Genomic DNA, 17,017 nt, shown 5'->3' with positions numbered 1-17,017 from the left:
ACCACTGAACAGAAGCATCATGCAAATTTACTTCTGAAGCTTGGTTTTACTGTTGCAGTTGAATCTACTGAGAGTAGTGGAGAGATCTGACTTCTGCAATGTTTGCGGGTGCGGTTTTCTAAAATGCCTAACTGAGTGAGATACCTAAATCCCATTGACTTTCAATGGGACTTACACACTTTAGTCGCTTAGGTGCTTTTGAAAATTTTTCTCTTTATCAGCAGAACCCAAGTTGCCACTGTCATTTCCAGTTGTTTTGGATGAATATTTTCTATTTGATTTTGTGTTTGAAGCAGCAGTGAGGGTGGGAGTTGCCAGTGTTACCAATACTAAAAATAAGTTACAACCAAATCTTTGATATGCCATAAACTGCGAACATATATTTGGGTCATTATTTCTTTACAAAGGTGATGTAACTTTTAATTTCTTTCTGTAACTTTTTGGGGAATTGCAGAACACTGGTGGTTGATATATTTCAGCAGTTGGTCACCACATGTCAAAGAATGGCAAGTTTCAGTACGCTCTTCAGAGAAGCTGTTAAAAGGGCTCCTCCTCCCTTCTCTCATTTTGATGATTTAAATGATGCTTGTCTGAAAGTGACAATAACTTCGACTGCAGCTGAAATTATAAATCCCTAGGCCTTGGTAGAATTGTTTTGGAAACAATTTGTAGATCAGAATTTGAGAGTAGAATTGAAAAGTGTTGAAACTTAACTTTATTCAGCTCCAAGGCCTTTGTTATTCACCCCTAAGCCTGTCAAGATCCTATTCAAACATTCATAACCCTGCCTGCCAGCCACAGGGAGGTCAATAGTCTTTGGGGATATTAATTTCCCCCCAACCCTTCATAAACTGCAGTGTGTATGTCCTGAGCCATACTTATAAACTGTGCTGCTTTAGTAGCAGAAATCTAGCGTTACCAAGCTAGCTCATCTAATCATCTTGCTCAACTTTATGGTGTTACTTTCCTGGAAACTCTTTCCATCAGTGACGTGCAGTGAGGTGAGATACCGCTTTTCCTGTTACAATTTACACTTAACTTTACAAGAAGGTTCCCTGTATTTGCTGATGGTTTGAGTTAGTTTGGTCAATTCTTCCATGTCAGACTGTGGCGAAACTGACCATGTTGTTGGTTCAGTCCTTCACTTTCCATTTGCTTTTATTTATTCAATTGGTTACATGCTCTTCTCTAGCAACTGGGCATATCCTCGATAAAATGCAGATTCACACTGAACAGTACAAGCACCCCTTTCCTCCACTCGCTGCTCCAATGTATGATGTAAACAGATACATGTCTTTAATCATGCATTTGGTCAAAAAGATGCTGTGTACCATCTGATGAAGATCAGTAAACTCAGTGGGCAGTCGGAGGGAACAGGTTGCATGGCTGGGGCCCCTTAACTCATTATGTCCCATGTCTGATTACAGTTTTTAGGGTCTGTCAGCAAAAGAACCCATCATGATCGTTAATAGAGATCCAAACCAAACCGTTCTTTATGGACTCAAACCAAGTCCCATTGCCCCTGGTAGCATGTAGGAAGGCATCTGGTTTACAGAGTCTAGCTATACTTGGTTCTTCTGGCCTGCTGTAGAAAGCATGAAAACTTTTGTAGGAGTATATATTTTTACCCAATGGAAATGAGGAAATTTTTCAGAAGCACCTGAGTGGTTTAGAAGCTTAAGTCCCAGGCACCTGAGTTACTTTGGTGCTTTTGAAAATTTTATGCTTTGTGGGGGCTATGAAGTACTTTTCACTATCTTTTGAGTACTTGTGACCTAACATTTTTACAGTTTTATGTATGTTGTTGAATGCAGTATGTGAAACTCTCAAACAGCTGAAAGGAGATACATTGCATTAAAAATAAACCTTCAGAACTTTTCTTTGTGTATCACTTAATACTTGTAACTTGATTTCAATTATATGAAACTTCCACTATTTACTTGGTTACAAACATGATTCAACTAGTGAGCAGTACCTCATCAGCCAATATCTTTATGTACTGCCACATTTGGCATATATTTCAGACTTTCACTGATAATCTTCCTTTCTTAGAAATGCTGCCAGTAAAATTCTCACTTTTGCAGAGGCAGCCCAGCTGTCTAAAAATGCAAGGTTGAGTTACTGACGCTGCTGAATGTTAATGTAAGTTCCCTGCACTTGCCCCGCCTTCTGAAATCGTACTGCACCACTAAAGCAAGGTGCACTTTAATAAGTGAATCTATATTCCCCTCTAATTGTATGCTTGTTCAGGTGTCTTTTACCCAACCTCTGTACAATAAAGAAAACTGTACAGAGACTTGCGGCATCTAGAACCATATGGTCAGTGTGTTTGTTCTACTTTAACATAAATCTTGGATGTTGTAATATGTCTAAATAAGACTCTCTAAACTTGTGAGACTACTATTAAAGAGAGAGCTGCTTCCTGCAGAGCATCTGAGTGTACCTTCTAGCTGGTACTTGTGTTCAGCCTGAGCATCTGCTGGGATCACACCTGAAAAAAAGTGGAAGAGAGCAGATTCCTGTAATCCCAAACTAGCATGTTCCGTACATGTGCCAAACAACTCCATTAGCAAAGGCAGAAAATGAAACGCTTAGGAATGAGAACAAGACAAAGTGGCAAAAAATGACACTTTCAGATAGAGGCTCAAAATGTTTACTTTTTATGGCTATGTGGAATTTGAAATACTCTTTCCAGACTTTACAAAACTCCAAAATATTGGGGATTAAAAAAAAAGAACAGGTGAGTGAATATGGGGGTAATACAGAGAGCACAGTTTGGCTCCAGTTTGTGTTTGAATTCTGGGAATATTAGAGGACAAGAAAACTCTATAACTCGTGTTGAAATTGTCTCCCTCTGCATTTTGGTGCACAGGTTGATGGAGAAGTGTTTGCAAATGGTAATAGAAGGGAAAGTGAAGAAGTGACTAGCTCTCTTTATGGGCTGAAGCTAGAGTCCAGTTCTGAAGTGAGCCAGGATGGCAGAACTTGCACTTGAATGAGTTTATTTCATCTAGGAGGGCAACGTGAGCAGAGTGGGGACATCTGGCTGAAAACTATAGTTCCAGCTTAGTGACCGCAGATGGCATCATTCACAGAACTAATCAAAACAAAGAGTATTAGAAATTAGTGAAGAAGTAGCAGGTGCATCCAGACTAATACTGCGTTCAAGGATGTATTACCCTTCAATAGTGTCCTTAAAGATAACATGTTTAAAAACTTGTTCTGTGTGAGCGAATCCCACTCCCACGGTGGGTCAGTAGTCAAGGCATTTTTAGTGCTGAGGTGGGGGAGGTGCAGGCTGGGCAGCTCTTCTGCTGTTGAGTCCCACTGATCGTTAGCGATCTGCCTCCATTGTCTTTAGAAAAAGCATTAAACAAAGCAGCACTCTACCTGTTCCACCTGACACCAGCATTCGTGCCAGTAGTTCTTTACTGTCTCCCATGTGGAGCGGGACAGAAACTACTGGACTTCCCCCGTTCCTAGTCTGCAGCTCTGTCCTTCACACCACCCAGTGGTGGTGGGGAGGAGGAAGAGAAAAGGAGCCTTCCTGCATAAAGGGTGGGTGAGGGAAGAAAGCAAAAATAAACACCCCTTTCATCCAGGAGCAGAGGGCCATCTCCCATGTTTCTATGGTGCCATCACGATCAGTTTCATCTAAGCTCTTGCTCTCAGCCAGGAAGAGTGTTATTTTGACTCCTTTGGGGGTTGGAGGAGAGAGAGGTTGTTGTGGAAGCAGAGAAAGAACTGACAGGAAGGGGATGCAATGCATGACAGTTCATTAGCAAGAGTTATGCTAATAATAAATAAATAAAGCATCTGACTTGCTGTACCCAAACAAAAAGTGAGAACTCTGTTGTTCTCCGACAGTGTGCTCTCCTATAAGACTTATGACTTTGGGGGTAAGGCTGTGCCTCAGTTTAGTTTTGCCTAACTAAAAAGTAGCATCCCTTACAGGCAACATGGTGTAAGGACTTGAGCATGAGACATGAAATCAAGGCCTCCTGAATTCTAATCCTGCTATGCCACCTGACTTGCTGTGTAGCCTTGGGCAAGTCTCTTAACCTCTTTCTCCTAACTACAGAATGAAGCTTAAAATACTCCCCTACCTCAGAAAAGTAGTGAGGGTTAGTTTATTAGTCAATGTTTATCCAGCACTTCCAGAATGTAAATCTCTTTAAGTGCTATGTGTTGGACAAAATGTGCTGAGAACTATAAATGCATGTTTAAAAAGTCCCCCATTTGGGAGCATTTTTCAATCGGGGGGGATAGTTTCTGGATTTCCTTCAAGCTACTTCTGCATCTGTCTGACTTACCCACAAACAGTGTAAAGTCACATTTTTCTTTTTAAAAAGAAACTTCTGCTTTTGTAATCTTTTGCAGGCGTAACCTGACAAAATTGTCCCTGATATTCAGCCATATGCTGGCGGAACTGAAAGGCATTTTCCCAAGTGGCCTCTTCCAAGGAGATACGTTCCGGATCACCAAGGCAGATGCTGCAGAGTTCTGGAGAAAAGCTTTTGGGGAAAAGTAAGTTTCTAAATGTGCTTAATATGAGAGATGCAAGAACAAAATTCATAGGTGCATTGGTTTTAAATATTACTTCTGCTTTATGGAGTGTGATGATGTTTTGTCAAATTAATCATAAAATTAGTGATGGGAAAGACCTATTAGATCATCTAGTCTATTCTCCAAGGTCCAGTACGGGATTGTTCCCCACATTATATTTTCCAGTTCTTTGTCCAGTCTTTATTTAAATATGTCAAGTGATGGGGCTTTCCCCACTTTCTCTGGGGGATTATTTTATGTTACGAAGTTTCCCTGGACATTCAGCTTCAACTTTCCTTTTCTTAATTAATCCCATTACTTCCAGCCATCCTAAATAATTTCTCTTTCTTTCCTGCCTGCAAATGGTTATCGTGTTTCCCACATTAGTTGTCTGCTAGCCAGGCTGTTCAAATTAAGTTCTTTTAACTTTTCCTTCAATTAGTCTTTCCAGTCTCCTAATCCCTTTTTTCTTTCTAATAATATTTTAGCATTTATGTATTGCTTGTCTTGCTCAGTTTGCAAAATGGCCAAGTTAAGATGGAATAAAGAAGAAACTTAAGTGCAATGTATATTTAGGTACAGGCCAATGAAATGTCAGATTTATTTTTTAAATCTAATAAAACACTGACTGTATTAATTTTAGAAATAACTATATTAGAGGAGAAGGGTTAATGGAATGGGACAGTGACTTCAGACTAAAGACACACCATGTAAACAGTGTAATTAGTACATCACAGATACTAAATTAATAGATTAACAGTTGGGAGTCAAAAAATGAAACCAGTTGGACTTGACCAAGAGATAGGAGTCTGAAGATTGGTAAGCTCTTTTCAGGGATCTTTTTATAGGCTTCCACTATATATTTCAAAAGGGAAAAACGCTCAGTTATACAGAAGGTTCAAGTTTTGGTCTCTAGCTACATACAGGCAAATCATCTCTCTAGATAGCTGTGTGCTGTCGTTTGACTGTCTAGGTCTCTGCTCCAGGGAGACTTAAATTAACTCTTCCTGTGCCTGCTGCTGAAAGATGAAATGGCTTAAATGATGACATCATATAGCAAGTGCTGTATGTGCTGTTTTTCAGTGTGAACTGTTGGTTGCACAGGTGTTAATGGGATGGGGGGGAAGGGAGACCAGAGCTGGGCTTGCAATTCCAAGATTTTACTTTGTGCAGAGCAGTGAACTGAAATATGGCTGTTTTGCTGCTGCTTGCTGGTGAAGCAGGGAAGTTTCTCCCTCACGCTTGACAAGAGTAATTTTCTCTCTGAGTTCAGTTGGATTTGTCTTACTTTCCTTTTCTAACTGAAGGTGCCTGTGTGTGGATATATAATATATAGAGTGTAACACTGTGGCATTGCGTGATGCTGTTTCTGAGCTCCTTTCACACTTGTGGATTTTTCCTCTCCTCCCCCACCAGGACTATTGTCCCATGGAAGACCTTCCGCCAGGCCTTGCATGAGGTGCATCCTATCAGTTCAGGACTAGAGGCCATGGCCCTGAAGTCGACTATTGACTTGACATGCAATGACTACATTTCAGTGTTTGAATTTGATATCTTTACCCGACTCTTTCAGGTAAGGGCAGAGGAACGTGAGTCACTTGAAACCCATTTGAAATGTATGTAGCCTACTGCTTAGACCTTCATACTAGAGGAAGCCAGGCCTTAAATAACACTGTTAATACTATACTGACTTTTCTTTTCCCCTTATATGTTTTTTTTAAGATTTAGAGCTCTGCTGTTCGGTAGCATTGTGTGGTATTTCTTGCCAAAAGGGGGGAAAAAAGCTTTCCAAAAATAAATTGTAATTGTAGCACACTTTCAGTATCCCTCCCCGAATCAATTTTTCCCACTTTAAAAGTCAGTTTTAAACTGAAGTTGTGACAAACTTCCATGAGCCGGGAAATGTGAAGCTCACTCTATCAGTCCATCCCTAACCCTCCCTTGTGCCCTTTTATTGTTGCATTTTTTTCTGTGGGGGCGTATTTAGGTCGGAATGACTCTATGGAACTTCAGATTTCCTGGCTTTTGAGTTGCCACAACCAAAATGTGTTATAAACGTATCGTGTTTTCTTTATGAAATAAACATCAATATTGTTGAATGGAATCAATATTAATTTTGGGTGAAAACCTAAAAAAAAATCTGAGTCGGCAGTAGTACTTGGATAAAGAGTGTAGCTTCTGATGGTGCAATTGGATATTTACAAGAACAAGCACTTACTTCTTTGGCTCTGACCTGCCTTTTTCCCATGTGATAGGGTGGGTTGTAATTAAGATGTGTTTAACTGAAAAATTCCCATATGCAGTGTTGTAGTGCAGCTGGTCACATTGTGTACTTCTTTCTGCTTGAGTATGTGAAAAGTGGTTTAGGAGTTGTTATAGTTAGCAGTTTTCAATACACTAATAAGCTTATTCTCTTGACTTTGTGTACATTAATAATAACACTTAGCATTTGTATATTGCTTTATCCATTCATAGCATTGTACAGACCATATTCTCACCACACCCTGGTGAGATTAGGTCATTAGGTATCACTCTCCATATTTTACAGACAGAGAAACTGAGACAGAGAAGTTAAGTCACTTTCTTGAGGCCATGCAGCATGTCAGTGACAGAGACGAGTCATAGTTTCTAGTTTGTAATTCTTTGCTTAATCTTCTGGATTCCTCGTCTCTATCCCTGTCTCACCTCTCAGTTAGTTTCCCCAGAATGGTTGTGGGAGTGGTAACCATTCCTGGGCTGTCTTCCTTGTGAGCAGAATGGCTAATCCCTTGGTATTTGTTAAAGGTATATTGACTGGGATTTCTTTCCCAATGGTGTTTTGACTACAACATTGATAAATGTCTCACTTAGTGGTTTCGTCCCCTTTTTTCCCCTACCTGTTAAACCTTCTGAATTATCCATTCTTCCTCACCTTTAAGGTTGCCTATCCTTCCATCTAGCTAAAGGGGAGACGGAAAGTGTTCTTTGATTTTGTGTTTTGGTCCAGTTGCTAGTTGAACTGAGTACACAGAGTTGCATAGTTTCCTTTCTGCGAGCACTAGTAGATAACAGCAATATTTATACCTCATTCTTCTCCCCCCCAGGGATGGCCACCAATCGTAGCCTTGCATGGGCAGACTATAACACTGTTATCCCCAAGCTTTGCAATACTTTTTGTTGCTCCATCGCCTTACAGGCAACTCCACTGTAGCCTCTCTGACTGAATTATCATGGAGTTGTAGGGGAAAGGGGTTCTTGGGATGCCAAGACTTGGCTAAGGACATGTTTCCTGTGTGGTTAAGGGGAAAGGGCCAACATCTCTACGACTGAACCACCTTGCTATCTACGTTTCTGGCTTTCACTGCTTCCTTTTTGTTGCTGCTACACTTGGCATGTTGGCAGGGTTTGTCACCCTCCTGCTACTATTTTGTGTTGTCTCCATGGGGTGATACTCAAATCCGAATGCTGCTTGATTGTAAATTTAAATTTTAGCCCCTGCAGTGGAATAAGAACGCCAGTTTATTGAAGAACTGACCTCTTTAGATGCAGGACAATCATGTGCATGGTTAATATTTCCTTTGTTCTTTCTTTAGCCGTGGTCCTCTTTGCTCAGGAACTGGAATAGCCTAGCAGTGACTCATCCTGGTTACATGGCGTTCCTAACTTACGATGAGGTGAAAGCACGGCTTCAGAAATTCATCCACAAACCTGGCAGGTTAGTGCTTGGTAGCAGTTGCCTTTTTGAGGACTCTTGCTAACTCCTCTAGTTAGTTACTTTTGCAGCACCTACTGTGTCAGTGAAGGTTCGGTCTGACAGCGGGGCCTTACTTGCTGGTCGCTATTACAGTGCGTTGTGGCAGGGGAGGGGATTATTGCCTCTCGTCTCTGGAGACCACTGGTTGCAAGCTACTTTTAAAAATGGAAACCTTGTATAATCTTTTAAAAAACTTAATTTGAAACAGCAAGTGAGTGTGAGGACACTCATCCTTATCGCTGTGGATTCTGTGTTTAATAGCACACACACACGAGTTTTTAGATGCTTCACTCACTTGTATCAGACTGCAGGGTTCTCCCTTTGAGCTACAAGTGAGTAAAATGGTAAAAGCTGGTAGAAATCCTCCAGCTACTTCAGCTTGTCTTTATCTTCCATCTTGAGATAGCTGGATGGAGGCTACCTACTTGGCACTTAACTTTCTTTTGGCCGATCGAGCCCAAACTTGGAGTTTCTGTTCTGTGGTCTCTTTTCAGTTACATATTCCGATTGAGCTGTACGCGACTTGGTCAGTGGGCCATCGGTTACGTCACTGCAGATGGGAACATTCTCCAGACTATCCCCCACAACAAACCTCTTTTTCAAGCGCTGATAGATGGCTTCAGGGAAGGCTTGTAAGTAACTTTGCATTAGCCTGTAGCATGTTGTGCTTGTTCAGTCTGTGGTGAGTGTACAACGTACCCTGTTGCTGTGCATCCTATGATTTACCTGCCTTAATCCTGTCACTGGTTAATGTATCTTTTGAAATGAGTGGGATGATAGAACATACCTAGTGGATTCTGTCACGTGTCATTGTGTCTGGTGACAAGTGCAGCGTTTTGCAGTGGTCATGCAGCTGACAGTGACATTGTGTGGGTGGACATTGCGCAGTTCTTCCTCTTTATTTAAGCCCTGAATCAGCAAAGCACTTTTAAACATATTAGTTGTCCTGTTGAGGTCGATGAAACTGCTCACAAGCTTAATTGCTTTACTGAACTGCGTTCTAAAAGAGGGAATTTGACTCTTGAGAATATTCATAGAGAGCGCCATTTTTTTCATTGCTTGTCTCTCCTTCTCAGTGCCATTGTTGAAGGTACATGTCTGGCTTGTAGTTTCCTGTCAGCCTAGCCTCTTCCTCAATTTGACCCTATACTGATGTCACAAAAATTAGGATTATTAGTTATGACATGAGTTTTCTTTCTTCAGGTGTTAGTTTCATCATTAAGACATAACTGCAGGGTGGGTCATATAAGAGGAGAAGATTGGGGGCTGAGGGTGCCTTTTATTTAAAAAAAACAGAATCATTTGATCATTGGCAAAAGGGAAACCATGACAGACTTCTTGTTTGCATATTGATAAGTGTGGTATAATAGGGGGCTTTCCCTGGTTTGAAAGTTCTGAGCTGCTCAGTCTTTGCATGGTAAAGTGCCCCTATGAGGGGATACCAAGCTGAACCTATAGGCAGACTTTTCTTTTGTTGAGTGATCAGTGTTCAAGCATAGTTGACTTCTGCATTTTTTTTAAAGAGATAAAAAAGGGTTTTAGAAAGAAAGAAAAGTGCCTTTCTTTAAATCTTATGTTTTGTTTACTTGTTGTAGTTATTTATTTCCTGATGGTCGGAATCAGAATCCTGACCTGACCGGTTTATGTGAGCCTACACCTCAGGACCACATTAAAGTTACACAGGTGAGCAAGAGGATTCTGTCCTGTCAAACTAGCACCACTTCTCTCCATTTTCAGGCCTCCTCATCTGTTTAATACACTGGTTCCTTGTGTCCGAAGCAGCTATATTAGGTCTTGTAAGACACAAAAAAATCTTTGAGTGGTTGGGCTGGGGAAGATCAAACAAAGCTTCATCTCTGTCTAGGGCTGATAAGTTTTGGGTTCCTTGTTTAGAGTAATATGATAGTGCTGGCAGAAGGACACACCAACTCGTATGTCTTTTTATCCCTGACCTATGTGACCTTAAGTTGAACTTGAAGATCTATACTGAAAGGCTGCCAGGCTCTTTTAAGATAGCTTCAAGTCCATTTTTTTCCAGAGCTTGACAGAAGCATTGCTTACAGAAGTCTCTAGCACATAATTGCAATGTAACCTTTGTAAATGTCTGTTTCTGTTGAGCTGTGGTTTAGTGCTGTAATTTTTATGATTTTTTTTTCTCTGTGTGAATGTTGGGGTGGATTTCTTGTAGTTATGACTAAGGAGGCACATTATATTCCAGAGTGAATGATCTTTGTTTGCCTTCCCTCAAGGAACAATATGAATTGTACTGCGAGATGGGCTCCACGTTCCAGCTGTGTAAAATTTGTGCTGAAAATGACAAGGACGTGAAGATTGAGCCATGTGGACACCTGATGTGCACTTCCTGTCTCACTGCATGGCAGGTAAGGAATTGCCCCATTTGTGCACTCTTTTTGAGTGAAGTTGGTCTGTCTTTGGGCCGGGTGATTTATCTTTTCCTTCCTTCCTTCTCAGAACTGTTTAGACCCTTATGGGTACTGATGATTTGGTAGTGGAGCCTAGCTTGAAATTCATATCAATATATCTATTGTAAAGGATGCTAGAGTCTTGTCCCCGTAGGGTGCAGACTTTGGACTCTGTGTTCAAAACTGGTTCTACTCACTAGACTCTCCTACCTTTTCCTCCTTGTTTGTGACATAGCGACTACTTTCTTGCCTTAAGTATGGTGTGGGTGGGAGGGCCTTTTAAAAACCCATTTTTTTTTTTTTTTTTTACTCCAAATGATAAGGATCATGCTATATTTATAGTGCAGTCTTAATTCCTGTTTTCCTCCTTCCCTCCACCAAAATACACCTGCTGAAAAGATGATACTAAACTTCTTTTGTCTGATGAGTTACTGTCCATTTTACTTGTTTTCATAACAGTGGTTGTTTTAATAGGTTTCTTCCTCTCCCCCACCAGGAATCGGAAGGTCAGGGCTGTCCTTTCTGCCGTTGTGAAATCAAAGGCACGGAGCCCATTGTAGTCGACCCATTTGATCCCAGAGGAGGAGGAGGATTGTTGCGGCAGTGTGCAGAGGGAGCTCCCTCTCCAAACTATGATGATGATGAAGATGACCGAGCGGATGATTCCCTCTTCATGATGAAAGAATTGGCTGGTGCTAAGGTAAAGGCCCCATTAGGCACATACAGCTGGATGTGGCAGTAGACACAGAGTAAGCTGGTTTTTGTCTCGTTGACTGTGCACATTGGAGTTGTTGAGCCCCAGAATGGAAACTGCCCTCTGTATTTCCTGGTTGTGGTTGGTACAGAGATGGTAAGTGCCATACTATTGAAACGTAAGTTCAGCCAGATCTTACCTGTTCAGTCAGGTGATATTGTTCTACATACCAGTAGCTCTGATATTGTATATGTTGTCCTGGAAGCTGGGGCTTTGTCCAAGCCATTAGCAGAGTGACATAACTCAATTCATCTACTGAAATGCAAGACCTATATTTATAATCCTTCTCGGCATGCTGAGCAATGCTGCTTTTGATTTATGATCTGTAATCCGCCTTATCAGCAGAAATTGAGTCATTTTCCTCAGGGCTTGAGTATAAGCAACCAGCTAGAGAAGGAGTTTTTCCAAGGTGCTGATGACTGAACTAAGTAGAGGGCAGTCTGTTTTGCTGAGCAAGTCAATTGGACTGTCGTCTCTGAATATGTTGTCTGATTAATCTGTGTAATAAAGGTCTGATGATTGCCTTCCATCAATGCTGCTTCCTGCCAGGGAAATGTATGCAAGTGAGGCATTCTTTATGAATCACTGCACAGTAGTTTGTTGTTTTTTCTGTTGGCTCATTGCTGCCCCTTGCCCATCAGCAGTTAGTTGTTCTGGTGCCTAGGGAAAAAGATTTTGAATTTGATCTTTTTTTTTTTAAATAATTAGTTTCACTTTATATAAAACAGGGCCTTCTCCTAAAGAATCCTCTGTTCAGATTTAATGATAATCCACCTTGATTCATCCCGGTTGTAAATTCTTTTGTAGTCAGCATTTGAAGTTCCAAGGCACCGTTTTGGAGATGAGTGCGGTACAGCTTGTCATTTCTTAGGGTCAGGACAACAGTTCCCTTGACATGACATGACTCCCATTGTGGTTTGCAGTAGGCGAGTGCTCCAGATGTGCCAGCACCAGATGCTTACAAATTCTGTCAAGCTGTTCAAAGTTACCATGCTCTTGCCTGTATCATAAAGCAACTCTTCTAAAGATGAGGAAAAAAGGAGTGACTGTTCTGATTTGTCAGGTGGTGAAACAGTTCTCCAAGGACAAGAAGGAAGGTTTTGACACTGCTCCTGGTGCACGCTAATGATTGCTGTAAGTGCCGTCATGGCAAAGGGACAACTTGCACACCTCTATAATATAACTCTGCTCACTCCCCATGCTCTGCCGTTAATATAATGGAGCATGCCCTCTGGTGGTGAAACGAAAACATGCCTACTGCAAATCCAGTACCAGTATTACAGATAGTTGGTCCAACCAAACAATTTATAAGCCTTTTAGAGTGAGGTTTTTAGGTATGTGCTCATGTGGCTGAGTGCCAGAGTTGGGCCTGTTGGTGATTCACGAGGTTTGTTCCAGACAAATGCTGCAGTGCTATGAAACAAACATGACCTCTTATTGCATGCTTGGTGTTAATGTAGTAATTTCATTTCAAGCTGCAGCAAGGTAACGTGAGGAGCAGAGCTTGAAGGCAGGAGGGATGTGGTGCTTTAGATAGGATGGCTTCTCTACGGGTTGACTCTTGTTCATTGGCTTAATTTTCTCTTTCCAGGTTGAGCGCCCTCCTTCTCCATTCTCTGTGGCTCCACAAGCCTCACTTCCCCCAGTACCCCCACGACTAGATCTTCTGCAGCAACGTGTGTCCATCCCTTCTGGAGCTTCCAGCCCTGGGACCACTTCCAAGGTGAAGTCGTCTTCTTTTTCACCCTCCTCCAAGGTCCTTTATTGAGTGTGGGGGAGCTATGGAAAAGTGGTAGACTGTCCTGACTCTCTCTTCAGACTCTACCTTTTCTTCCTTCCTCTCCGCAAGTCATCTCAGACTAACTCTTTTCTTCCATCCGAGGAGGGCCCACGGTTCCCCCAGTTCCCCCAGGCCCCTCTCAGTCTTCAGCCAGTACACCTCTGACTACTCCACATGGAGCTGCATTTATGGAACTGTTTATTCCAGCTAGTAGCCTCGCTGTGTGAAGTTGGTTCTTGTATTCCCTTTACAGTTTCCCCTCCTTTCCCAGTTTTTCCACCAAACATTTTTTTTCCAGAGAGAAAACTAAGGAAGGGGAAGGGAGTTAAAAGGAGGAGATGGTCATATTTCCTTAATGACCAGTAGAAGGAGGAAGCACAGTATTGGTAGCATTTCTAGGTGGGGTGTAATGGTGGTTGTTGGTTTTTTTTGGAGTGGGTGGGAGAGGCTGAGGGTTGGTGCTGAAAGGTCAGGTGGGAAAATAACCCATCTTATTAATCAGTGCTTGATAAAAATTGACTTGTGAAATCAATCTGTACAAGAAGTTTGATGAAATAGTATGAATTCTGGTAGGGATCCTGTATGGTGCCATGGTGGACAGCAAGAAAGCAAACCTGGGACTTAGTATATATTCCTAGCCGTAAATGGTTAAATGTTGTATCTAAAGGTCTATGGAGGATATAGCTGGGAGTTATTTCATGTCTTCAGCTGCCCTAGAGTTAATTTCGTGTAAGAAGCCTCGTAACTGGGGTATGTGCAGTGAGCTGGACTTCCTGCTTGTTAAGCTGTGGTTTTAAATGTCTGATGTTGTCTTACAGGCTGCTCCTGGTCCCCTCCATAAAGATAAACCTTTGCCGGTACCTCCAACGCTCAGAGATCTCCCACCACCGCCCCCACCAGACAGGCCATATTCCATTGGGGCAGAGAGCCGACCTCAGAGACGTCCTTTACCCTGTACACCAGGAGACTGTCCTTCCAGAGACAAATTACCCCCCGTACCCTCCGGCCGTCAGGGGGAGCCCTGGCCATTGCGGCCAATTCCAAAAGCGCCGTCTGCCGCTCTCAGTCCTAGTGACCCTTGGGCAGGAAGAGAGTTGACGAACCGGCACTCACTCCCATTCTCACTCCCATCTCAGGCGGATTCCAGATCTGAAGCTCCTAGGCATGGGAGTACGCTCAGCTTAGACACCACAGCGGTAAGTCACCGGGTGTGGTGGCATCCTGCTTTCTAGTGGTGCAGGACTGCTTCCTGTGAGTGGGAGAGACGGGATGCTGCTTGTGTAAGACTTCTCTGAAGTCATGATAAAGCTGAGCTGTCATTTTTGTTCACATTTTTCATACAAATTCTAAGTGCTGGATCAAGAGCTGTGAGCAATAAATCCTCCTATGGGATGTCATTGCCCTGGGATTATGCATCGCACCCAGCCCAGAGTGGTCGGTAGGAGAGGAGACTTCAGTCCCTATGGCCCATTCTGTCCTTTGGCCTCTCTTTTGAGACAGCCAGGAAGGTGGTCAGGTAGTGCTGGTTGTGGTGGGCTTTTTTGGGGTGTGGTTTCTTTGTCCGTTGACAGCTGGACTAAGAGCCCAGCTCGTTTTAAATGGTTGGCAACAATTTATAGTCACTATTGACTTTAGATTTTAAATCAGTGATGATATTTTTATATTTGGAGCTGGTTTGGGGGAAATGCATGTTGTTGTTTTTATACACATACATATAAAAAAAATTGACGCGTACCAAAGTCTGTGTTGAGTTTGGGGACTGATACCCCAACTACCACCTATAACACATTGTGATGCAGTATGTTTCAGTCAAGAAGAAATGCTTCCCAGAACATTTTACTTTCTTTCATTCTTTAACCCTTATCTGTTGCTTCCTCCAACTCCAAGCTTCTTCAGCGTTTGAAAGCCAGTGTACTTTTTAGATATCAACAGATTCTTTTGCAGGTGCAAGGTTTCTTTAAATGGATGATTCAGAAGGTCAAAGAAGCTCTCCTTTCTCAGACAAGAACTGGTGCTTCGGGTGATGGGACATTGATGTCTGTTTGAATCTGCTGACAGTCGTGCTATTTCTAACCTATCGTTTTTTCTTTGCAGAACTTGAACAGTGGTCCCCCAACAGGCTCAGACTATGAGCACCCCAAAATAAAACCCTCTTCGTCTGCCAATGCTATCTACTCTCTAGCGGTCAGGTGTGTTACTTTCGAATGAAGGCTGTTTTCTTGTAGTAGAGATAATCAGTTTCAGGATTGCTGTAGAGAGGGCAGAAATGTACTTCTGGGTCTGTAGTCACATCTCGGTACTCTTTGGGACCAGGGTTAGAATTTGACATTATATAGATGGCCTGAGTTTAGTTTTCAAGCTCTGGATTTTTAAAAACATATGAACAAGGAAAAGTAAATCTCTCAGCAAGTATCCTTAGTATTAGATCTACAATTGGTCATTTCGAGTGGTGATGGAATGGTAATTACCCAGGACTGTTGCCGTCTCAGACAACTGGTGTGCAGTGTCCTGTGCCTTAGATACAGCAGTACATATGGCATGAGGTTGAAATGTAAGGTCCTCCAGTGGCTAGGATATCTATATGTCACTGTTACCACTCACCTTGGACAAGACTTTTGCTAATTATTTCACCGGCAAGTCGGGTCTCACAATTACACAGCTCAGAATTCCAGTAAGCCAGGTTGTTGCTTCAGTCAGAATCAGTTTGAAAAGCCTTGCTTGAAGCTTTGGCTTTCAGCGCTTGAGAGCTGATGGGTGCGATTTTGTTGTTGTTTGGGTTAACAGTTGTTTGTTTTTATTTGCATTAACTGTTTTTCAAATGCTCTTCATCCTCCTCCTTCTGCCCCCAGACCACTGCCTGTGCCAAAACTGCAACCTGGGGAACAGTCTGAAAGCGATGAGGATACTGAATACATGTCCCCATCCTCTCTGCCTCTGGTGCCACCTGGTCCTGCCCTACAAAAACCAGAGATCAAACTGCCTTTGGAAATGACTCATGGTTTACGGTGAGATTACAGTTGTTTCTGCTCAGTTTACAACCCTAACCGTCTAAGGAGGCTTGTTCATTTATTCTGGCTGAGGTTTTATTCCCGTGGTTTACCTGCTGTCTGTTTCCCACTGGTATTGACCAGAACTAGATTAGAGTAGTGGGGTAAATGAAATGTGAACATTGCTCTGGTCTCAGAGTCCTTTATAGTGGAATCAGTTCACCCCTGCCCCCAGGCCATTTTCCTTAACACCAGCAGACAGAGAAATGTGACATTCCATGTACAGCTTTGTTCCCTCATTTTCTAGTTATACCAGTTAAATTTTGAACTGTTCTGTTGCAATGGAGACAATGTCAGAATGTGTATGAGAGCAAATGTTCTCTGAAAGAAAGTAGGTAGCAGAGCTGTGCTTCATATCACAGCATGCATCTGAGAGGAATCTAAATAACAGATTTTAGGCGAGGAGGAAGGTACTGTTGCATGTCTGAAGAGAACATTTTTTTCCCCACCTTTCATTCAGAGAGTTGGAGTGTGACCAGTCAAATAATGTCTGTATGTATGAAGCTATGTACAACATTCAGTCCCAGGCAACATCCTCTGACTTGGAGACCACCAACACTTCTGGTGAGTGGGCATGAATGCATGTTATAAAGCACCCAGGAGAGAAATTGGGTAGGAGTGAATTGATAAGATTCCCAGTTTAAATAGCATTTAAGCTATCATTTAACAGAGGTGTCACTTGCGGTTCAAGGTAAATAGTTTGTCATATGCGTAAGTGATCAATTGGCATTGCCT

The 17,017-nt window shown here is 42.2% G+C and overlaps 1 protein-coding gene across 2 annotated transcripts in view; it reads left to right on the top strand.

The window, feature by feature from the left end:
* Positions 1-17,017, top strand: part of CBL (Cbl proto-oncogene) — a 63,033-nt gene that overhangs the window by 27,656 nt on the left and 18,360 nt on the right. For both annotated transcript variants that reach the window (XR_008447175.1, XM_054049503.1), the window contains exons 3-14: positions 4,381-4,527; positions 5,962-6,118; positions 8,118-8,239; positions 8,773-8,910; positions 9,874-9,961; positions 10,528-10,659; positions 11,198-11,401; positions 13,047-13,178; positions 14,054-14,431; positions 15,330-15,424; positions 16,085-16,240; positions 16,743-16,846. Coding sequence is in view for 1 of the 2 variants with exons in the window: in XM_054049503.1 (XP_053905478.1) it covers positions 4,381-4,527; positions 5,962-6,118; positions 8,118-8,239; positions 8,773-8,910; positions 9,874-9,961; positions 10,528-10,659; positions 11,198-11,401; positions 13,047-13,178; positions 14,054-14,431; positions 15,330-15,424; positions 16,085-16,240; positions 16,743-16,846 (1,853 nt within the window). In the remaining variant the exon portion in view is untranslated. The remainder of the gene's footprint in view (positions 1-4,380; positions 4,528-5,961; positions 6,119-8,117; positions 8,240-8,772; positions 8,911-9,873; positions 9,962-10,527; positions 10,660-11,197; positions 11,402-13,046; positions 13,179-14,053; positions 14,432-15,329; positions 15,425-16,084; positions 16,241-16,742; positions 16,847-17,017) is intronic.

Source organism: Malaclemys terrapin, chromosome 15 (assembly GCF_027887155.1).
Source record: "Malaclemys terrapin pileata isolate rMalTer1 chromosome 15, rMalTer1.hap1, whole genome shotgun sequence".
NCBI lineage: Eukaryota > Metazoa > Chordata > Testudines > Emydidae > Malaclemys > Malaclemys terrapin.
The sequence above is the reverse complement of the archived record's forward strand: the minus strand, read 5'-3'. Positions and strand labels throughout refer to the sequence as shown.